The sequence below is a fragment of the Thunnus thynnus genome, chromosome 19 (genome assembly GCF_963924715.1).
Source record: "Thunnus thynnus chromosome 19, fThuThy2.1, whole genome shotgun sequence".
Classification (NCBI taxonomy): Eukaryota; Metazoa; Chordata; class Actinopteri; order Scombriformes; family Scombridae; genus Thunnus; species Thunnus thynnus.
The window spans coordinates 29,325,804-29,350,269 of NC_089535.1; the positions used below are offsets into that span (position 1 = coordinate 29,325,804).

The window sequence follows — 24,466 nt, forward strand, 5'->3', positions numbered from 1 at the left end:
TACTCTTACCGTTCTCCTGTGTATCCAGGGCTGCAGAGACACTGTCCAGTGGACGAGACACAGAAGCCGTTGTTGTGACACTGGCATTCCTGAGAACAGTTCGGTCCAAATCTCCCCTCTGGACATGGCTGGCCACACACTGTGCCCTGCATTCAGCAACAACAAGAAGAACATTAATTTCTGAACTTTGTGTGTAGCTTCTAGGCCTAAACTCAGTTTTACACAGTACATGTATTAAATGTCAGCAGGCCTATTGACGTGTGAAATCAAGTAATTCATTTTCTCATCTCAGATATATTATAGACCTTCTATTCTTTGTTTTCATCCATAACTCTGCTTCTCTGCAAGAATGCACTGAGCTCCTATCACATCATGTAGGATACTGATTTTGATATAGTGCTTTTGACTGGTACTGTATGTATCCAGAGACCTTTTGAATCTCACTGAGCCTTTTAACTTTATCAAATATGTTGAAGAGACTGCTCATTCCTTGACACATGCCATGATTTTCTCTCCTCTGGCTCAGCTCAAACTGACATGTTATCAGAAGATAGCAGCATGTCTGATGATACTGTTCTTACTTTGAGGATTATGGTGACTGCCTCTGTCTCCAGGTCTAGTGCACCATCTTTAAGATGCTTCTTTCATGCCCAGTGTGTTGCTAAATTATGTTATGCCATCAGTTCATCTGACTTCTCTTGCAGTATTTCTAACAATTACTGTTTTGATGATTCTTCTCCTTTTAAATACAGAAAGGTCAAACCTAAAACCCCAGCCTCACAGCTACATCAAGGCCATGGGAATGTGGAGGACACATAATCTATAAATACTGTCAAAGAAATGTGTAGAAACATTTTGGGAAATACATTTATTTGCGTTCTTTCTGAGAGTGAGATGTTCAGATGAAAATCAGTCTCATGTCGGTGTGTTCAGTACAGAGCTGTAGTCAGAATGTGGTTAGCCTAGCTTAGCATAAAGACTAGCAGCAGAGGGAAACAGCTAGCCTGACTCTGTCCGAATTTCAAAAATGCACCTACCAACACCTCTAAATTTCATTGATTAAAATGTTGTATATATGTTGCAATATTAAAAGTCAAAATTGTATGCTGTCCTAGTCTTTCTTTTTTATGATTAACTACATTGAGGATCCAGCAGCCAGTCTGCAAGGTCTAATCGTGAGTTAAGCGTGTTGTATCTTATTTTCTATTAACATGTTGTATCTCGTTTGTTTGTTTTTGTTTGTTTTGTTTGTACAAAATGTAATATAAAAACTACAATTTGTGGTTTTAGAGGGAGTTATGTGCTGAAACTATTTTTGAGCTAACAAAACTGTCTATGGCTACAGCGCAGGTTGCCAGATACAGATGGTGAGAACAGGTTTAGGTTTCTGTCACTTCACTGTGACAACAAGACTCCAGGAAGCTGTACACAGTCACTGCACCCACTGTTCACCGAAAAGCACACAGGTGTACTTCCTAAAATGTTATTCCTTTAATAGGTCATATTTGAATATACAAGACAGCAGGCACTAACCTCATCTCATGACATCATGATATGTGACACAGCTCATGTCATGTATAGTCCTGTATGTATTATGCCACTGTGCACTGGTGTAGGCGTTGTGTCTAATTTATTTATTCATGAGGAATATGAATAACAATAAGTTGTTCTTCTGAAGCGTTAAAACAAACAGCAGGGGTCGTGTAGGGAGTGTGTTGGGGGTGTGTACCATCCATCCTGCAGGACAGGAGCACTCTCCAGTCACATGGTGACACACTCCTCCATTCTGACATGGACACCTCTCCTCACACTGCTGCCCATGTTTACCTGGAGGACACAGGTCTTCACAGCTTTGAGGACAAACAAAACAACATGTGGTTAATATCTGTGCACCTTTTGAATGTCTCATATAGAGGTTTACTCTATGTAACAACACTCAAACCTGCTTGACATGTGCAATCCTTAACAGTGAAACTTTTATTTTCAGTTCCATGTTACATTATTGTTGCCATGGAATTTGGACTGCAATTAATTATTATTTTGATTATCAATTAATGTTGAATATTTTTTTTCAATCAATTGATTTATCATTATATCTATAAACTGTCGCTGACATAATCAAATGGTTTGTTTTGTTTAACCAGCGGTCCAAATCCCAAAGATATTTAATGTACAATAAAACAAAAAAAAGCATAGTTGGGATTTTTGATTCATAAATGACTAATTAATCAACTAACTGTTATAGAACTAATGATAAAAAAGTAAAATAAAGATGCAGTCAGACAGTTTCCAGTAGCCTGTCACATAAACATCTATCACATCCTGACTGAATGTGATTTAATAGTGAGTATTATTCAATAATAATAATACTCTGTCACAAGTGTTTTTATGATGTGATACTTTGTGATACAGTATTAAGATGCTGAATATCTGTGATATTCATGACAGATTTTATTCTGTAACCTTCAGTTTTTTAAAAATGATTTTACACAGAAATTTCAGACCCATTACCTCAAACTGATTCACATCCTGAAATAAAGAAATTCAAACATTAGTTGACATTTGTCCGTTACCTTGATCTCTTGACATTATCATTACTGATGACAACATGAGGCCACATAAAGTCAGACAGAAATCTGTGATTGAATCCTCAGGCCTGCCTTATCTCAAATAGCCTATTGCTGTAACTGAACAATTTATTTTTCTTCTGGCATTTTTTGGCAGCTAAAAAAAACTTCAACTGCACTACCACCACCCTCTGGACTGGAGTTACAGCAACCTGGATTTACTAGCATTGATCTGGCTAACAGAGAAGCAAGTGATGACTAAGTGTAAATGAAGTGAATTAAATGACATCTGGATTTTATCCAAATAATAACAAGTGTAATAACAACAAGTGAAAATGGGACCAAAGTCCCATTGTGGATTTTCTTACGGTGGACTGGACTAGCCCTCTACACACATATGGGCAGTGAAAATGAAGCTTGATACACCAGATATCATGTAAGGTCTTACTGAACACAACTTGATCACATAAATCCTTGCTGTTCCAGCCTGTTTCTTTAGTAACTTGGTTCTGTGTTGACCCGTGGAAACAAGATGAGCTCATACTCTGATCCAAAACAAAACAATTGAGGCACTGGCTTTGGAAAGAAATTCTTCATGCATGTTAATATATCCAGCAACAGAGTACAAAACTGACTGCTTCCCAAATGTGTAAAAAGTGTTTCTATGTAGGCACTGAGCCACAAGAAAAGATTTAATTTCATGTCACTGCTGGGATGAGAAACAGAAAACAGATTCTCACACACACACTTACAAAGCTCCAGTGTATCCTGGTGAGCACTTGCATTCTCCGGTCACATGGTGACAGGCAGCTCCGTTCTGGCATTGGCATTTCTGCTGGCATCCATTACCATAGGTACCCACTTCACACTGGGCCTCACAGCGCCAGCCTCTGTATCCAGGAGTGCAGATACAGGCTCCAGTGATGGGGTTACACAGAGCTCCGTTCTGGCACTGGCATCGGTTACTGCAGTGGGGGCCCCAGTGGTTACTGTCACAAGCTGAGGATGAGATGAATGAAGAGTGATGATCATCTCTGACATGATTGTTCTCATCTTTAGTACTACTACCAGACAAAAGAAGACATTACATAAAAGCCATTTAAAAGGGCTTTAGAACTGAATCACTGTATACCAGTATTCAGCCCTCTTATAAACTTTTTACATCAAGGACCTATGTTCAGCCTGAACTGGGGGCCCTTAAACACCAAAACCTAATGACATGTAATGTAATATCCCCATGTCAAGCTCTGAACACAAGATGCTGTTATCAGCCAGGTAATCACTGGCCCTGCACTGATTCTTGGTCACCAAGTGACCCTATGACCATGTCCAACCCTGATCTCAAAGAGCTTCATGGACACCAGCACCCAGTGGAACTCAGCTGCAAATACTTAAAGGATAAGTATGGTGTTATTCTATATTACTGTGTCTCTGGGGAAGGCAGTGTTGGTCAGTCAGTTGTTTGGTCAATAGGTCTGAAATATCTCAACAACTATTGGATGCAGTGTTTTAAAATTTGGTACAGGTCCTGCTGATGATAAATACTACTGACTTTGTTGATCCCAGGTCAAGGTTTTCAATTAACCAGTGAAGTATCTCAACATCTATCATTTGGATTGGCACACAATTTGGTCTGTTTGGTCTGTCTGTTGCATTCCATACACTGTCAGCACCAACCCAATTTGTTCCAGACAAAGATGAAACATTTGAAAATGACTCACAAATGTATAGTTTTCTTTAAAAAAAAAAAAAAAAGGCTCAATCATTTTCTAAAACAGCTGGTCAGTGTACTTTTTAACAAACGTTACTCAAACAGGGGGAAATAGTGAATTTGTTGGGGACTATTTTCAGTGGCGAATTAATCTATATTTGGTGTTCAGGTGAGTATTTCTGGCAGTAGGACAGTGTGTGTTGGATTGAGTCCAGATAAACTACAGTGTGTGTGTATGTGTGTGTTCATGGTGATGAAGGAACATGTAACCCAGTGCAACAATGTGGCTCATTGATGTGTTTTTAATAATTTTTACACAACAATAGAACTCTATGACACAGAGGAATAAGATATATCAAGCTTTGATACACAATACTAAGTAGATGAAGTCATTGTTGGTATTCGTGTTTTTGTGGAATTTGTTGACAACAAGAAACAAAAAAAGTATAAAATGCAACGTGAGGTAATCGATCTCCTGATTCCATCATCCTGCTGAGATTTTAACACTCCCATTCACATAAATAGCATTTACTCTCTTTTATTTATATGCTTTTACCTCATACAGAAATGAGTTCAAACACTTAACTCCATGAACCAAACTGAGATCTGACAGCGAGCTGTGTGCCACCACTGAACAAACAGAATTGAACAAACTTTGGAGGTTGAAACCAAAGCCTGCTCGTCATCACTGACATGAAAAACATCTGATTCTACAATCTAAATTACCGTGTGGCCAGGCAGGCGGCGACCTGAACCCACCTCATTAACCTCTGGCTGTTGGATATCAGCCTTAATCAGACCACACCTCTTACACACAAGCCAGCTTTGCCGTGCATCTGGCCTTCCCATCACCACTTGCAGTATGGGAGCTTCTCCATGTGTAGCCACAGTTAACTGGTAAACCTGAGAATGTGTTGTACGGCATGTTTATTCTGGATGTCTTTAATCTTGAAGTGAACACGTCAGGAGGCCACTGGCAATGACTGGAGAACAAATAGAAGGTTTACAGTGACTGCCAGACCTTTCATTATGGGACTCTACGTCATGGTGGTCTATATTAAGTTTAGGGGAAAGCGAGATTTTAACCAGGAAAAAAATAGGGAAATTGACAGTTGAGATAGGGGCTTTTTACTCTATGTGGCTCTGTAGTCAGCTAGCCCTTCTGTGGGCAATAATTCTGGCAGGTCTAATGTTTTATAGTTTTGCCATAATTTCTATTGGTTATAATACTACTATATTTACAAAACTAACACCTGAAAACTGATTCCCCTGAAAAGCTATATGCATACTCCAACTACAAACTATATATAGTCTATAAAGACAACGGTCCAAAGATGCGTCTGTGAGATATGTAACAGGTAACTACAAACATTTATAGTTTATAACCTTCTGCTGTTTAAGCTAAAGACAAAATTTATTGATTTTTTGGCCATTTGGGGGCAGCAGAACAAGCTGTAAAGACAACACTGACATATTAACTTATCGTTATTGTAGCCAACTTGTTAGCAAAGAAGTTGCCTTTAACACATCCAGCAAAGCAACATATGATCACCAACTCCTGAGAGAAATATCTGTCTCTTTAGCAGTTAAATGCTCGCCAGCTAGTCTCTAACTGTCTGCTGTTTGGTGCTGGGCATGTAGTGTACAGTAGTAGTGTGGTTTTATCAGAGCTTTTTTATTGCAAACAGCTGCATGCTGCTGCTAGAAACCAGCTTGATGAGAGTGCTGAACAAAATAGATGCTTAAGACGGTAAAGACGCAGCTCAGTCTGTTATGCTGAAAAACTTCAGACCATCGTGTTGGAGTTTGACGTTTCACTGACTTTGCATCATTCAAGCCGGTTGCTACATACAGTACATGTATTTTCCGTTTGGCAAATATTGATGTGGATGATACTACCTCCAGATCACTTTTTCTCCTGGACACAACTGCAGAGGAGCGTGACATTTGTACACTTCAGAATGATGTTCAGATGAAATAGAGGGTTATCCACTGACTTGAAGGATGAATTCTGAGGCATAGTCTCAGAGAACAGGTATCTCAACATAAGGATATGTGCCTTTTGCCTGTCAGACATATTTGGATCAACCTACCATTGTAAATTTGCTTTCTCCCACATGACAAACGACCACATATCAGCCTGCCCAAGACTTGCAACCAGCTGATACACTCCTGATTATAAGAAACTAGTAGCCTCCTCCCAACGCAAAAGATGTTAAGGTAGTCTCTTTCTTCTCTGATATGAAAAACATGTGATCCGCAAACACGGCAACATTGCTATAAAGAAGTCTGACAAATCAAGAAGCACGATCAGTTAGACGATCAGACAGGTTATAAACAAACCAACGATAAACCATTTTATTTGGAAGTTATTATCGTCACTCACCAAATATCGTATCATATAAGGTCACAGTCCAAATATCAACACTGTACATATTCACATAATAACCCATCCCACATGCTGACTGAACTACAGTGAGTAGAATAGGTCAAAGTTGAAGCATAGAGTGGGTTTAGATGTATGGATTATAATTTCATATTTCACCTTTTCTCTTCCAGATAAGTTCGCTAACCTGGATGTTTGTTTACAACCTTCATCTGACTGCTCATGTTTCTGACTCATCAGCTTTCTTTTGCTCCCAGATCTCAGTGACTAATTTAAGATTCAAATTGAAATAAACTCCAGAAAACTAGTGTATGGAGCTTAAGTTTTAAAAAAAATCTTATTAAACTACCGTCTCTAAGGTCTGGAATGACCTTTCATTCTCTAAAAACCTGTCATTATGCTGTTGTAACCTTGTTATCTTTGGTTTTCACAGCAGGTAATCGGAGAAAAAATCATTTGATTTTGTCTCGGAGATGTAAACCAGTTACAGAGTATGTTTGGTCACCTGTCAGCTGTCAATCCACAATGTTTTCATCTCAAACCTAATCTCAAGCCACACTCAACAGCTAGCTTTAGGTTTTCAGAGCTTCACCTCTGATCCTGATAGTACCGTGTCTATGGTAAATAAGGAAAACTGTTTCCCATCTGTTCTGTGGTATCCTGCAGGCTGTGACTGACCTCTGCAGCTGATTGTGGTTTCACTGCTCTGATTAGAGTATACACATTGCAACTGCAGTAAAACTAGGTGATTGCAGTGATGGTGTTCCTGTGGTTTATGGTCATATGTGCCTTTCTCTCTGGATATGTGTTTAATATAGTGTCTGTGTGCAGTGCAGAGGACAGATGTACTGCCACTTCATGAGCCGCAGCAGCAGAGAGAGAAGCAAGGTAGAGAATGCTAAATGAATCAAAGCCTTTTCAGCCTGAAATAATGAATCATGTCTTTGAACCAAATGTAAGACTGCTACTGAAACTAAAGGCATACTGAGTGCAATATTTCCCATGTAAATAGTATGAACATATTTCAAAATAATTCAACTAAATTGAACTCAATTTTCAATTATTTAGTATTTCAGGAGTCTTCACTCCTATGGAACTTATCATAATTAACTGCATGCATGCATCATGTAAAAGTAGAGAACAATACAGGGCCTTTTTGTTTAAGCTGATCTTTAAATGTTTAAATTACCACAAAATAACTGATGAACAGTAACGCACTGCACCTCTGTCCCATCATCATTTACAAGTGTTCTCTGACACTTTGCTGTGCCTTTTTTGCTCTAAATGGTCTTATAACTCCAATAGTGTTAGGCAACAACTAACTTATAGGACAACAAAATGTTATTTCTTTAATGACTTAGAATACCATCATACTTAATAATAAATACAAATGTCCTGACAACTCTGAAGGAGCTCAGGATTGATCCTGAGAGTGGCAGTTTTATTCCAATTTCAGTAGTGCAGTGACACCTGTACTAGATGTAGTACATCAGTGAAAACACTTTTTTCGTTATGAATTGGAGAAGGAGGTTACGCTTCAACAATGGGATTCTCAGTGGAGTGCTAAACCCAAAATCCAGTAGGCATGTTCCAAAAATATTAAAAAAAGGTAGCACATCTCAAATTTCCTAGTCAAGGAGGACTAAATACTAACATTTCATTAGTTTATGACTCACATCACATTAGAAAAATATTTACACGGAAGTGTATTTCGTTGTGTTTGTTGCGTTTTGTCATGTGCTGAGATATTTCTCCACATCTCTCCGATACTCCAAGATAAGTTCCGCTCTGTTCCATTAAAATACCAGTTTTTGAGCACCAAAAAGCTGAAGCCCTGAATGATTGGTCCTAACAATGTATGTTTTTTTATTAGTTTCAAAACCCACGTAGGGGAGAACGGGGTAAATAGAGCCAGTGGACTCAAGCACATGGAGAGAGTTGTAAGCAAAACAGAGCAAATAAAATGATTTTTGTCATGCCAAGTGAATTCATCATGTTACTAAAGTTATCATCTTGTATCTTAATTAAAACAGATAAGTTTTGGACATTATTACATGTTCATTTCAGTCAGTGTGAGCAAAATGCAAAATGCCCCTCAAAGCATAACAGAGCCACCAGATCCCCTCACTGTAGGGGTCAAGGGGGTGGTGGTTTTTCCTTTAATTTGTCACCTGTCTGTATACAGAAAAGCACATTTACACATACAGTCTTTCTGTAGCTCAGATCACACTTTAATCTTTACTGAAAATGTTTAGGTAACATGTTGTGTAACAGGATACAAACATATCATTTTACTTAAAAGTACAAGTTTTTGCCTTTGTTAAATTGATGGCATTGATAAAGTACAAAATTATCTCAAATTTGTTTGATTTTGTGTAATTTTTATATCAATATTTAATGGTAGAACTATTTACCCGTAGAGTGCTCAATTTACCCCATCTCCATGCTCATTTTACCCCTACCTTGGGGCAAATTGTGCCATAGGACTAACTTTTTTTGATGGCTCATTGTTCTAAAACCATAATAATTGGATAACTTGTTTTAATTTCCATGGGTACACAACAACCTGAGGTACATACGGTAACTATTATTTGAAACAAAAACACTTTAATTTTGCAGTAAAATCATCAAATGTAAAAAGTAGTTCATGTTACCTCGTTCTCCCCTACATAAAAACCAGGCACGTGCACGTGATATGACGTGATATATATACGTGTCCTTAGTCCACTGAAATACAATATGAAACATAACTGGCAAATAAGATAATCCGCAGATCTGCAGCCTTTTTATTTTAAAATGTTAACTGCATTAATTAATGAATTAATTAATTTGAAAACACCTTACAGTCTCCTGCCTGTATGAGAATAACAAAATGAGGGGGAGGTGGAGTGCTAAACTGTCTTCATATCGTACAAAGTAAGTTTATTTCTTGTTCATATAAAAAATATTGATTAGTAAACCAAAACAATGAGCTTTCACATTACACACTATCATTTGATTCATTGTACATTTAAAAGTATTGATTAGTGCTTTAAGTTTTGGCTCACTGTTAACAGGTTGAAGTTACTTTTGGTGAGCATCAGTCAAGTTTTGTTTGAGAAAAGTTCCTTCTCCACTCACTCACTTTTTCCAATCTCCCAGTCCAAATGGATGCCATCTACTATCGGCCAGAAGAGGGTGAAAGCTCTGGAAAAAGCTAGTTAGAGGACCTTAAGTTTAGAATTATTTTATATTGGTTTTGGTCACTTGCATTATTGTAAAAACAATTGCCCACACAGTCCATAATTATTCATACAAACAGTACCATAAAGATGGTATTTTTGTATAAATAACTATGGATTTCCTTAGAGATCAGCCTCCTCTCTTCTACTACATAAACACAGCCTGGTGTTTATGTGCCCAGAATGCAGAGTAACACAGCCATCTCCAACCAGTCCACCATTCTGAAGCTGTTCAAGTGATTAACAGGCTCCTTTTATTCCTCCTGCATTAGCCTGCTTTATTCTGACCTGATAGAAAGTGCATACTTCCTTTTCCCCAGGCAGTCTGGCCCTGTGTGACAAACAGTGGCGAGGATTGGGGGTGGGGGAGGAGACAAAGAGGAGGAGGAGATTAGAGATACTAAGATGCACATGTAAAACCCTCCTGCATTCAAGTCTAGCATCCTGGTACCTTTGTGAAATCTGACCTAGATTGAAAAAAGGCCAAACTCCAGGAGCTTGGGGCTCCTCATCCGCTCGCCGGAGAACAGACTAGTCTCTTTCATTGGCCTATTTAAGATGGCCGTGAACAAAAAAGACTGCACTGTGATGGTCACAAGGCTAGATACATCACAGTTGCAGGATTGCACAGTTTTTATTCTACTGGATATTCATCATGGAGAAAAAAAAAAAAACCTCATAAAAAAGACCCCATAATGTTATCCTTCATCTGCTATTAACTACGGTGCTGAACAAAACTAAATAGCCAGTGTAACTTCTACATACATGTATCTTCACATGTAGACACAAGAAGACATAAAAATGTTCAAAAGCTTCCTCACACCTCCACACCAAGTGAGATTTCAGGAGGAAAAGAGTCAGTCACAAAAAGAAAAAGTCATGAGCCAGTAATTTGAGCTGCCAGTTGTTGAGAGTTGGCTCGGCTCTGACCCTCCACACTGGGGAGGGATTGGGACCGAGATGTTTTTCCATCTATTTAGTGATTACCCAGTCTACCAGGCATGGTGCGCTCATGGGAACAGAAAACGCCTTTCACACTGATACGGAGGATTCCTGGTGAGAAAAAACATCTGTAGCGTCCCTCTAGTTTTCCACGCTGAGTGGGAATGTGTGTCCTCCTCCAGAGATTTATTGGCAAATTACAATAAAACTATCTCACCAATCAACAGTGTCTTTGCATGGGGATACCATGCTTTATAGAACCTGCACCACAAATCATCTGTTTGCTTCTTTAAGCTGCACTCCCTGATTTTGTTGTAGTGCCCAATAGCGTTCCCACACTTTAAAATGTTGGAAAGTCAGGATATCTCAGTCACTATTTAATCTCTCTTGTGATACCCAAAACCTTATGTATGTATGGAACTAAATGTCTGGAGCACTCTTTTAAGTTCAGTTGTCCATCCAACAATTTCAAAACCCATCTGGCTCAAGAGATACTTGACGTCATAAAGTACTGCAACAATAATAATCACAAAAAGAAAATCTGCTGATGTGTGACGACAAAGACTTCTTAGACACCAGAGATATTTTGTGTTGTAAATGGAAATTAAAACAACGGCAGTGGAACTTTAAGAGAGGTGAGGGATTCATTCATTATTCTTTTTCCCTCCTGAACTGTCTTACTGGGTTTCTGGTTTCTTCATTTAGCCCTGACAATGTACAGACATATTGTCTTTTATATCTTGTGCATTAGGGTGTAAAATACTTACACAAGATCTGTTTAAATCATTTATGTGCAGCTAGACTGAACATGAGGAGTGCATTTGGGGGCAGTAGAATACTGTAGGTGTTGAAAGAAACCAAGTGGAGGCAGAAGCAAAGAGCTGACTGAATTTCAAGGGTCAGAGTGACTCAGGGATAGAGGTGTAAGCAAGCAGAATCTGAAAGAGCACAGACGCAGACAGAAGAGTCTGTTTGGAATAAACACATACATATACCGTACGGAAATATATATACATAATATAATGATTACAGGTACTGTTTATACCGTTTATATATTATACTGTGAACATTTGCACATTCTTCACTTACACTTTCACTTACTATATTTTATTTTTTAATTGTAAAATTGTATTATATGTTTATATCACCTGTTTTTTGTGGTACTTGTATTTTCTCTTACCTTCTATTTTTTGATTATTATGCACCACTAATTCCTTGTATGTACAAACCTATTTGGCAATAAACCTGATTCTGGTCCTCACTTTAAGCACAGAATGGGACTTAACCTATCACTGATCATCCTGGAATCTGTGTGGTGCACATAGTTAGCAAAAAGGAAAACAATCTTGCCAACAATTATGTTTCCTCATACTCAGGGAGTGTATACACACACACACACACATATATATATATATGTACTGAATATACATAGTTTAAACCTCAGCTGACTTTTGATGACCATATAAAACATCTGTGCAAAACCTCTTTCTACCATCTCAAAATCATCTCTAAACTCTCTCTAACCCTGTCAGATGCAGAGAAACTTCTGTTCCTTTATCTCCTCAACACTGGACTAATGCAACGTGCTCTTCACAGGGATCCCTGGCAGAAGCACTGAGAAGCTCCAGTACATTCAGAGCAGCACTGCCAGGATCCTGCTGAGAGCGTGAAAACACAAACATATAACACCAATTCTTTCTTCATTGCACTGGTTCCCAGTCTCCTTCAGGGTTGACTACAAAGTTCCGCAATTCACATACGGGAACTGATCTCACCACAAACCTCCACCTGCACCCTCAGATCTGCCAGCAGATTGCTCCTCCAGGCCCCCAGTACCAAGCTCCGCACCGTGGGGGATCGAACCTTCTGCTCTGCTGCACCAAGCTTGTGAAACAGCCTTCCTAACCATCTGAGGGCAGCACAGACCCTAGTCTCTTTTAAAATGGCATAAAAACCTCTCTATTCAGGGTGGCTTTTTCATCTTAACTCTTGTTATTTTCTTTATGTTGTGTGTTCTATGTTATCAATACTGTAGCACTATGGTTTCACTATGAATGAAAAGTGCATTACAAATTAAATGATGTATTATATATGTATTAAAATCAGAAAAAACTGGAATATAAAGGCTGACAACAGGTCACCAAAGCATGACAAAGTAAAGTACTGTAGGTCTACTGACTAACATATGTCAGAAGGGGATTTTATGCAGCGACTCTCTAAGATATACAGTATATGTTGTTGTTGCTGCTATATTCTCACAGCTGAACTTGAGGCCTCCTGAGCATCTTGTGTTGTTGTCATGTGTACTAAATCACAAGCTCCATCGCCCCAGGTCATTTCCTACCACACAATTGTCTCCTATTATTCCTGCTTCCCCCTGAACGCAGCCATCCCCCATTTCCTGTTCTTGGCCCCTAAATTGATCCTCAGACATATTGTTGGGGCCCGCTGACCTGTAAAACACAGTTACAATACATCTGACTCTTTGGAGGCTCTTGAGGAAATTAAAGATATGTTACTAAAGGGGATGGGGAATGCACAGTGACTTAGTGCTGTGAGTCACTGACCTAATACAGCTGATACATTGGCTGTATCCTAATCCTAATCCTCTTTCCTCCTAGAGCAAAAAAATACATTTTTTCAAATGTCCACAATAAATCCACAATATTAAATAATTACAAGTTCTCTCATGACTGGCTGAGAACATCCCCCACAGTTCTCAGACATGAACAGTGGAATAAGCAGCTATCAATCTATTATACTCTGATGCTGTGTGACAGGGCTCAGCTCAGGTAGCTGTCTGGGCCAACGCCTGGTATTGATCTGTGGACTGACTGGACTGACTAATTAGTCACAGACCAGTGGTTACTGGGAAGGAGGAGATTAGACACTGAGCTCAGAAAGCACACACTAGTTACCAGACAGGATGATGTGGTGATCTGTATTGAAATCGAAATATAAATGTATTGATTTTTGATAAGGAGGGTGAATCGTTTTTCGGTCCAGAGTCTGCAAAGCCTCAACACAAATCACAGGTCAAAAAGAGTCTAGAATGACTTGCTGCTGCTCAGATAGTTAATATTAATGTGAGGGCACAGGTGAGCAAGATGAGTGTATCAACATCTTTATGAAGTCAGACTGGAGTTTAACAGTTGGCACAGTCAGATGATACTGTTGAGAAAGAATTGTAGCAGTTCAACTTTAAAAGTAGGGTGAACCACCCCATACACAGGGTGTATGGGGTGGTTCCCCCCCCACCCCATACACAGGGTGTATGGGGTGGGGGGGGAAATTTTAGGACATTTTTTAAATGTTTAACCTGATTAAATCACTGAACATGATTTTGGGGCAACATATGTGAACACTGCTGAGTTATAATAACCCAGCATGTTAATCAGGCCCAAAGGGACAGTAGGTTCCAAAGTTTTCAAAAGTTTGAATTAACAGATGAATCTTAATATCAGACTTTATATCAGAGAAGTGAGGTTACAGGGGGGAAATCAGCCATTTTACTGGCAGTTGAAATACTAAAAAGACAAAGTCCAAACAATGCTTGACTCAAATTCAAGTCTTGGAAAAAATGTGGTGAGACTGTTTGTCTTAACTGGATTATTCAGAGCAGTAGTATTCAGTCACTATAGTAATGTCATCCACATGTTTTTCCTTCTCTTCTCTTTTCTTCCCTTTTTCATCTCTACTCCTTCTGTTTAGACCAACATTTTTTATTAATTACCAATGACTTGTATTTGTACCAACTTTTACGTTCGCACAGTGTGTATGATGGTACCGACAAGTACCTCTTTTGTTCATTGCTTCTAATTAAGTGAAAAAGAAGTCAACAAAACCAAACAGAACAATGCATAAAAAGAAAAGGAGCACACATAATGCAGATGGCCTCATGGTTCCCACAACATACTTCTTACTCCATTGATCAAAGCAAAACTGTGTAACTTTTAAATATGTAAAAAGTAAATTCTTTCTCATAAAAACAAAAGTTTGATTTCTAAGCAATAGAGATAATGCAGCACACCTACTGCTGCTACAGCCTGTTTTCTAAAGTGGTCAGGAGCATCATATCTGTGTTCCCAAACAACCAGGTGTGAACAAAGACACACGGTGGAATCAGGCAAGATTAACCCTTCATGGTCCAATAATAATGCATTGGAAAGAAGCAAAGTCTGCTTTACTCCATCAGTAACAAAACTTCTAACACCGGCTTCTGTTCTGCATTAGTTATTGCTGTAGTGCGGTTTCATGTGGGAATTACATGTTTCTGTTATTCCTTTTTGTGGCTGCGATTCAACATTCAAATATTCCTAAATTACACAACTACATCTTAGTCTGGCATAGCTGGGTTTATTTTTGTCATATTTACCACTAATAGTAACCACACATATTACCAGACACATCTGTTGTGTTTTCATTTATTTATCAGCCCTTGATCAGCCCCTTGGTGAATTACGGTCGTTCATTAGCTTGTCATCACACCAATTTCTAATTTATCTGGTTATTAAAAGAGCCACAGAGTTACATGCTAGCACCTATGAGGCTTTGTATCTTCTGTGGTGTGTGAAGATGATGTGGATCGTAAAGTTAGTGGGGCATATTACATGTTAGGGAACTCATTATCTTGATTGATCGACAATTCAGTCAATTATGATGCTTGCTGTAAGAGCAGCTAGACCTCTTCCCACAATATACTTGTATGCATTCAGAGTGATGACTCCCCCGGACCAATACAGCTGCAGGGTACCAGTGTGGTATCTATGTGTATACTGTATATCTATGGTTCAGATGTTTTTGATCATAGTAATCAGATCAGCCATAAACCTTCAAAAAGTGCTTCTTCCTGTTAGAGTGGTGCAGATATCAATAGATTTGAACACACCAGCATCCTGTCATTACCCTGTGTGGGAGCAGAAGCCACCGTTGCTGCTGCTCAGCAAAAGTTACATAGTCTCACTTTAAACATCAAGTTTCCAAGTCATTAATTCTTTCATTAAATTCCTATTGACAAGAGAAACTTCTTTTTTATAGACAAGTGCTGTGTGTGAGAGAGCAGACAGACAGGCCAGGCCTAGTGGGGCCCAGGGGAGCCCCGGGGCCCAGACACAACAATAAGCTCCTTTATTACAGGCTGAAACTGAAGACAGCAGGGGCACACCCTGTGGGCTCCTCATGCATATCAGCATATAGGCCTGCATGGAGACACATTCACAGGCTCATAAGCAGACACAAAAATAACCTCCAACAAACACTGAGTGGAAGTTTGTAAAAACAAAATAGCTCATGTTTCAACTGATAGCTATTAAAGGCCCCAAAAACAAACAACAGTCTTAATGTGTTAATGAGTGGATGCTACAACTGTAGCAAATATGCAGCGCTAACGTTAGCCTGGGGACTTATGTTGATATGAAGTCTGGGACCTTTGAAGTGTCAAATGATAGTGAGATGAGGGTCCAGCAATCTCACAAGACACATGAGAGGAAAGGACTTCCCCAGCTTTGACACAGACACTTATAAGACTGAACTTCCAGTGTTTTGTGTCAAATCCACTTCAAGAACAAACTGACAAACATACTCCAAGTGTTAAAGCTGAATGTCATCAGACCAAGTCATCAGCCTAAAATGTGACACCAACAGAGAGGTGAGACTAACAACGTGTCTATACTGAAAATGTTTTCCAGTTTGTGGTTTTTCATTATTCATAAAATGTGGTGGATTTGCAGTCTAATAATAATAATGCTCATAATCAGTTATTTTATAGGCTCTTTGTGACACATAATATATATACATAAGACGCATCTGTCAGTCTGTATAACATCAGTGTTGAATTGGAAAGGAACTAAACGGCAGCATTTTATCTTTTTTTCCTTGATCTGGACCAAATGAACTACGGGTGTGAAAGAACCCTAAAACATCTGCTGATTGGATGTTTCCTACAGAAACACTGGTTGGGTTGTAGCTAACCTCTCCTCTCTCTCTCGTATGTAAACTTTTTTACTTTTTATCAAAGAGCTACACTTTTTTCCACACAGATTTTACCAGTAACCTAACATTGTCTATGACATATACATCTAAACTTTACACTAAATAACTTTTATTTCCAGAACCTTGGATGCCTAAAATAATCCCTCCCATTTCACAACTATACTGGTCTAATTTAACATGAATCCTCACTGTCTAATGTCTCCACTCCAACATGCTTTTTCAGATAGAGATGCATCACATTAAAGAAGTAACGACAAAATTTCATGAGCCATTTAACAAATAAATTTAAGTGTTTCCACAAGAACACATTCCATTCAAGAAAAGAAGCGCTGACCACCGGCAGTGTGTGTTACCGGTGTGTGTTGCCCTGCATAACATGCATCAACCATTCCCAGCATCAATGTGTGCCAACTGTTCAAGAAAGCAGCAATTTAGTCCCATTTGCACTCCAGATAAGCACATCCTGGCTACTGGACCTCCATTACTTCTTCCATTCCATTTGGTGTGTGCTACAGTGGTCCACTTGATGAAATGTGATGAAATGACGTAATGCTTCACAACACAGCCAACGTGTGTCGCACATTAAATCTCAGGATCCTCTGCTTGAAAGCTTCAGAGAACAACTGAGCTGGTAAACATGAACAAACTTTAATGACATTATCTCAAAGAAAGTGGCTTGTTGGAGGTTGTGGTATTCACACATGAAGAAAAGTGATAGTTAAATGTAGTGTTGATGGATGGACACTGTTGTCCCATAATGCAATGTGCTACAGAAAAGGAGGGACTATTCGCAGCTGGTAAAAAGTGAAAAGTGGCAGCTGGTGGGCGACGGCTGCAGAGACAGTGTGTAATGGATCATGTTGATGTCTGAATGAAGGACAGAACTGTAAATGAGCCACTGTGCAGCCTAATTCAATTAAAAATGATGTCAGTCTGAAGTGTCTGTTGAGCGTTGCCAGAGCACAGTGGAGGGAGCACAAGTTCAAATATACACCTACCAACACCCCTAAAGTATCTTCTATGTCTGTTTTAAGATTTTTTTTTTTTCACTTTGGTAGTGATGGTGGAGAGAGTCGGGGGGGCAGTGGAGAGAGAGGGGATGACATGAAGCAAGAGGTTGGATTCAAACCAAGCCCCTGTGGTAAGGACCCCCTCTACCAAGTGAGCTCCCAGGGAGCCCCTAGTATGTTGTTGCTTTACAAAAATGTAAACACTTATTGAGTGGAGATATTTAGGTCACAGCCGACTGTGCACTGAGTCCCGTGTTGGCTTTAGTTAATTTAGGTTAAAAAATAGACGCAGATAGAAACTAAACCAAAATACCTCCGGGATGAGTGTCCATCACAGTCTCAATGAAAGGTTCCTCTCTGTTATCATCTGCAGCATGCCACTCTCATGCACCCATATGTGGACTGTCCTCCTCCTGGACTGCCTTCAGACAGGCTCATGTTAGATTAGACTCACCTTCTTGAAAGTAGGCAACCAATCAATGGCAAAGCACAACTTTTGGGGGGAATGTATCTACAAAGTAGCTAGTAACTAGCTTTCAGATGTAGTGGAGTATAAAGAGCTTATTTCAAAAACTGAAATGTGGTGGAGAAGAAGAAAGAAAGTAGCATTATAATACAACTACCTCAAAATTAAATGCTAAATGTATTTATAAAAGGTAATTTTTCTCTCATTCACTCATTCTACCATTCAAGGCACCATTCAAGACATGCAGACAGGAAGAGCTGGGAATCAAACCACTAACCCAACAATAATGGACGACCCGCTCTAATCACCAAAACTGTACTTGAGAACAGTACTTGAGTAAATGTACAGTATGTATGTATGCATGTCTGAGGCAGAAAAGCCCAGAGCCATGAGAACAAACAGTGTGTTTTGCTCATGTAGCATGTCTGGCTGTTGCTGTGGTGCAATGCAGCAGTCAGTAAGATGATACAGGGGTCTGTTTTTCCTCTTCAGTTCAGAATACTTTCATAGAAAACCAGAGTCACACACACAAAGGCATGCCTGCTCACAGACAGCAACAGCTGGAGGACTTACCGCTGGAGCAGTTGGAGCCCCCCCAGCCCGGCTCACACTGGCAGGTGTTGGGGGCCATACAACGGCCGTGAACACAGCTCTCCGCACAATGAGCTGGACATGGAGCAGAGAGGAAGATACCAGAGGGATCAGTACAGTCACAGAGACTTCTAAAAGATATCTGCATTAGAATTAGTCAAGTAGGTGTAAATAAAAACAATATGGTGATCATCAAAAAGCACAACCAGCACTACAAATATATAAGAATTAAATGTCTCAACACTCCACTTGACTTAATCCTCAAAAGCCTTACATTTTGCTTCGGTCCCCCAAAACAGGATTGGACCACTTAGTTTAAAGGTATGTCAGTCACATTATAAATAATTTTACTTAATAATACCCAGAATCCTTTCAGTGGAACAGATCAGATTAAACTGGTTTTCAACCAGACTTTATGTCTCCACATATCCAAAAGTTATGTTTCCTGCTGCAAGAAGACACTGTTCAACATAGATCACAGTTAACGAGGTCCTCTTGTCACATTGACAGCTGTAGAAACTACTAAAAAGCAACAGGGGCACTGAGTGTGAGCTGGCTTACTTACTTACTGCTGAATTAATATGTTTTTTGATTTGGTTTGTTTTTTTGACAGCTTGGGGGCTGAACTACAGAACAAACTGAAATTCTTCAAGTTTTTTCTTTAAGAATGAGTTAAGTTTACTTAAGTAAACAGCTGCCTGCTGTAGGACATCAGGTTGATGAGAGTGCTGAGACTTAACCAAACAGTAAAGTTGCAGGCTAAACAATGAAAGCTGAAAAGACACTAAAAAAACTCTGTAGAGGTGAAGGGAACTGCAAATAGTGCAAGTGGCATTTTAAAATATTGATTTAATTCCAATTTTGAGATTACAGATGTTTTTAACTAGATTGTTTTTTAATTGCACTTATAACGCTGAGGAGGAAAAAGAAGAAGGAGGAGAAATAAGCTGTGTGTATACTTTCACCAGCAGACATTTGTAGTGTAAATGTGTTGCTAAATCTCTACATCTACCATCACTGTTCCATCACATTTTGAAATAAACACATTTCATTAACTTTTTGATTCTAATGTATAGCAGGCAAAATGACTCCTTCCAAAGTAAAAGTCCTAAATTTAACCAATTGGATTTACTTTCCAATCTGACTGCAATGTTGCCTGGAGTATTTGGCAAATCCTCCTTCCTCCAGTGCTGTGCCGAGGAGCTCAGTGAGATTCTCAGAGCAGCATGTGATATTGCTGATACAACAGAGTCTTTTCACACCAAAATAAATTCCCCTCTGAACTCCCGGGGCACAATATCCCAACGCCTGCATGAATCAAACTGTGGTCTCAGTCTCCACCAAAGCACACAGATATTATTACTTTTTTTTATCACCAGTTACTTCCACTGTAATAACAGCAGGCTGTGTGTTCACATAATGCTTTCATTTACTGAAAGAGTGAACTGAACAACAGTTGTTGTTTTGCCACTGGCCACTGCGGCTTCACACCTGTCGCTGCCTGCTGGCTACTGACAGAGAGGGGTGGGGGGGGCGGGGGTGCGGGTGGGGGGGGTGCACAGTAGCCTCACTGGCAAGTGAGGTCACTGTAATGACAACAGAAATTGAGGATACAGGTTCCGTTTTGTTCTGAGAAGTAACAGTCATTCAGCTGAACCATGTTTTCCAGTGTCCTCGGCATGTAGTAGCAGTATGTAATCACATGTCACTCCAAAATCTTACACAGGTGTTTAGTTGGGTTGAGCTGTGGTTATACTCATCAAACCATTTAGTGATCTGCATCGCATTTGTTCTATTACCACACACTTTTATTTGTCACCCATCTGTGTGTTACGAAATGACAAACATCTGCTATCTATTTGAATAATAAAAAGAGTGATCAAAGCAATAAATAAGTTCTGCATTACATGAGACCACACTCTTCATACAAGTACGAGAAATTAGTTTCTGTTTATTCTGCGTGTCTGCTTTGACAGATTGAAATAGTTGGCTGTGTGAGCACCAAAGTGATGAAAAAAAGTGTTTTCTTAACAAAAGTGAGCATTTTATCCTTATAGTTACACAAACACACCCTCTGTTTACCATGATAACAAAGACTATAACAATGAGATAGTTCTGTCTCAGTAACCTCTGTCTTTCTACAAGTGTCTTCCTCTTTATCACTTTGGTGGTCACTATTTATCCTCTTCTATCTTTATGCTTCATGCTTTATATTTTAAAATCAAGTTTGAATGGTGTCAAATTAAGCAAAGGAATGTGTGTCCCATAAGTTAAGTTTCAATTTCTCTCAATGTGACTGTTTTTGGATTTGGTGGTGGTACAATGGATCAATACAGCTGTACAGGTGTGTGTGTGTGTGTGTGTGTGTATGTGTGTGTGTGTGTGGTCCAGGTATTCCTTATGTTTTGGGGATGTATATCTGTTTACGCAGTCATGTTGTGGGTACTCACCTCCCTTATGGGGACAAAAAGCAAGTCCCCTTAACGTAAAATCAATATTTTTAGGGTGAAGACTTGTTTTAAAGTTAAGGTTAGTTTACGGTTATGTTGAGGTTAGGGTAAGGGTTAGGGTTAGGCATGTGGTGGTCATGGTTAAGATTAAGGTAAGTCTCCAGGAAATGAATGTAAGTCAATGTAATGTCCTCTGAAGTGATGGAAACATGACTGGACTGTATGTGTGTGTGTGTGTGTCACTCACGAGCACAGATCTCTCCATTCTCATAGAAGCCTGGGCAGCACTGGGACTTTCTCCGGTACATGGTCTTCTCTCCTCTGCGATAGGCTGTCCGATAGCTCACCCTTCACACAGACAGGAAGTGAGGTCACATAAGGGATCAGACACTCATTACAGGAAATGCTATGAGATGCATATGCACTGTCTTTCTTCATATTGATGTGACCTGTTGGTAAAGTGTATTTTGTGGTTATATCATGTGATTTAAATATTTATCTATATATGAATCCAGACTAACTCTGTCCTGATGAAGACCCTGTGAGATCAATGTCTGTCAGTCATGCATAAATAAACACAGGATTTAAATACACAGAACTTTTCAAATTGGAAATAAATCACCTTAATCTACTTGAATGTGTGTTTTGTTTCTGCACTGTGTATCACCCTCTCTCTCTGAAACATTTTATCTAACTTTGTTGCATTAATTTTAAAGCATAAAGTAACATTCATCATTTCATCCATTCACCAGAGACGGTGATGAGTCTGCATAGAGGCAGGAGGTCAGTAGCTGGCCCTCTAGTGCAGTCACAACAACCTGGAGCTGAACATGTTCAGAACTGTGGAGATCACAATGGACTTCAAGAGGAGCCCCCCACCACTGCTTCCCTCACCATACTCCACAGGTTACTGGGATCTACAATCTCCCAGGACCTGAAGTCCAGCATCAACACAGTCATCAAAAAGGCCCAGAAGAGGATGTACTTCCTGTGCCAGCTCAGGAACTACAACCTGTTGATTCAATTTTACACTGCAGTCATCGAGTCTGTTCTCTGTACATCCATCACTGAAACAGTTTCACCTGTATATAGTCATTCCTTAATATATTTCTGAAGATTATTGTGTTATTTTGCGTAAGTACATTGAGAGCCACTTAACCGGAGTCAAGTTCCTTCTATTCGTAAACATACTTGGCCAATAAAGATGATTCTGAAGATGTTCTAAAGATGTAATTTGAACAAATGCACCTACGTAGGTTCACAGTCCAGCTGATTTCACCTCAGTTTGGTACTCTAGAAGCAGCTGACACACACTACCATCAGCTGATTGCATCAACAGCCACAACAGACTGTGCACAGTTTGTGAATAGACGTGAAAAGTTCACCATGACTGAGTATCTCCAGGTTTGAGAATTAACATGATGTATAAATCTCGTATTACATTTTATATTGTATATAAATGTCAGCTGGCTGGCTAGGGCCTTTTCTATGTGGATTCCAAAGTCATGCAGGGTAGTCGGAATTGTGTGAGAGTGGTTGTCTGTATATGGATGTCAGCCCTGTGGCAGACTGATGACCTGTTCAGGGTCTTACCCACTGCATGCTGGGATAGGTTCTAGCCCCCTGCCAGTAAGTAAGTAAGTATGTTCTGATGATGGACAGATGGCAGATAGAAGGATGGAAATACAGTATATCTCAAGAACTTTAAATAATTCACTTCCATACAGATACAGGGGTGGCTGTGGATCAGGAGATAGAGTGAGTTGTCCACTAATCGGAAGATTGGCAGTTTGATTCCTGGTTCCTCCAGTCTGCATGTCGAAGTGTCCTTGGACAAGATACTGAATCCCAAATTGCTCCTGATGGTTGTGCCATCAGTGTATGAATGTGTGTGAATGGTTAGTTCCCTCTGTTGGGCAGGTTGGGACCTTGCATGGTAGCCCCTGTACCCATTCAGCGTATGAATGTGTGTGTTTTCCTGCCTTACAAGCAGCTACTGTTGTATGAAAATCAACTTGTAGAGACTTGAAATGTGCATGAGTTAGGATGACAGAGGGTCCTGAAATGGGAGAACGGAGGAGTTGGAGGTGAAGAGTGGCATGAGATGAAGTTGAAGAAAACTGTCCATTAAATTAGGATAGAGGTTAAACTGCAGTAGACTGAACAGAACTAATTGTCACCACATAAGATTTTAGTAATCAGCCAATCAGCAGTGACGTATTTTCTGTAAAACAACTATATATAACACCCATAACACCCGATAACACCCAATGTGCTTTTGTATTTGTCAGTTCTCACTGTGTAGTGATGCGGTTAGTAGTGTAGACTGTTTATTCAGTATTATGACACCACAATAACATAACCTAGACAAAAGGGGAATTGTTGGCAGAAAGATCAAAAATACTTGGGTTATAACATGCAAAAACAGTAGTTTGGCCCTTTAATGAACAACTACTTTCTCCAAACATACAAACACACATATTCTCCTTTATATCTGGCCTCAGTGATGTGGTCCTCACCTGTGTCTGGTGCACTTGAACCAGTTGAGGATGTCGGTGCAGCTGGTGTAATAAATCTGATCAAAAGGATGGGCATATGACTCCTGCACTGTCACAGAGTAACTGAAACCACAGGAAGAGAGACAGAGAGAGAGATCAGACATGAGGAGGAGCACAATCTGTGTGTGTGTGTGTGTGTGTGTGTGTGTGTGTGTGTGTAGGGGGTTTCATGTGTGATATCCTACCACCATGTTTATCCAACAGTACTCTGGTGGTCTTGTGAGCTGATACACACCTCTGTTCCACCACAGTAACCACTCACTGTTTGAGTCAGGGCTTCATTAAGCTGTTTGTGTGCATGTGTGTGTGTGTGTGTATGTGAGTGTGTGTGAGTGTGTGAGTGTGTGAGCGTGTGAGTGTGCGTGTGTGTGTGTCTGTGTGTGTGTGTGTGTCTGTGTGTCAAGGCAGGATTAGATATCAGCAGCTTTTCTGAGACCCCCACCCCGCTGCTCCACTCTGTGTACCACTCCCCACTGTGCTGTGTGTGGCCTCCATCAGTGAGTATTGTATAAAGACTTGAAGGATTGTGACTAAGAGGCAAATCAAAAAGACTTTGGGGGGCGGTGACAAAAG

General features: G+C 39.7%; 1 protein-coding gene across 1 annotated transcript in view; it reads right to left on the reverse strand.

Annotated features, from left to right (window-relative positions):
- The window catches only part of megf10 (multiple EGF-like-domains 10), a 68,680-nt gene that overhangs the window by 26,585 nt on the left and 17,629 nt on the right, over positions 1 to 24,466 (reverse strand). The window contains exons 3-8 of the mRNA XM_067574505.1: positions 23,855 to 23,956; positions 21,583 to 21,683; positions 18,868 to 18,960; positions 3,320 to 3,566; positions 1,730 to 1,850; positions 10 to 146 (exon numbers count right to left, since the gene is read on the reverse strand). Of these exons, the coding sequence (XP_067430606.1) occupies positions 10 to 146; positions 1,730 to 1,850; positions 3,320 to 3,566; positions 18,868 to 18,960; positions 21,583 to 21,683; positions 23,855 to 23,956 (801 nt within the window). The remainder of the gene's footprint in view (positions 1 to 9; positions 147 to 1,729; positions 1,851 to 3,319; positions 3,567 to 18,867; positions 18,961 to 21,582; positions 21,684 to 23,854; positions 23,957 to 24,466) is intronic.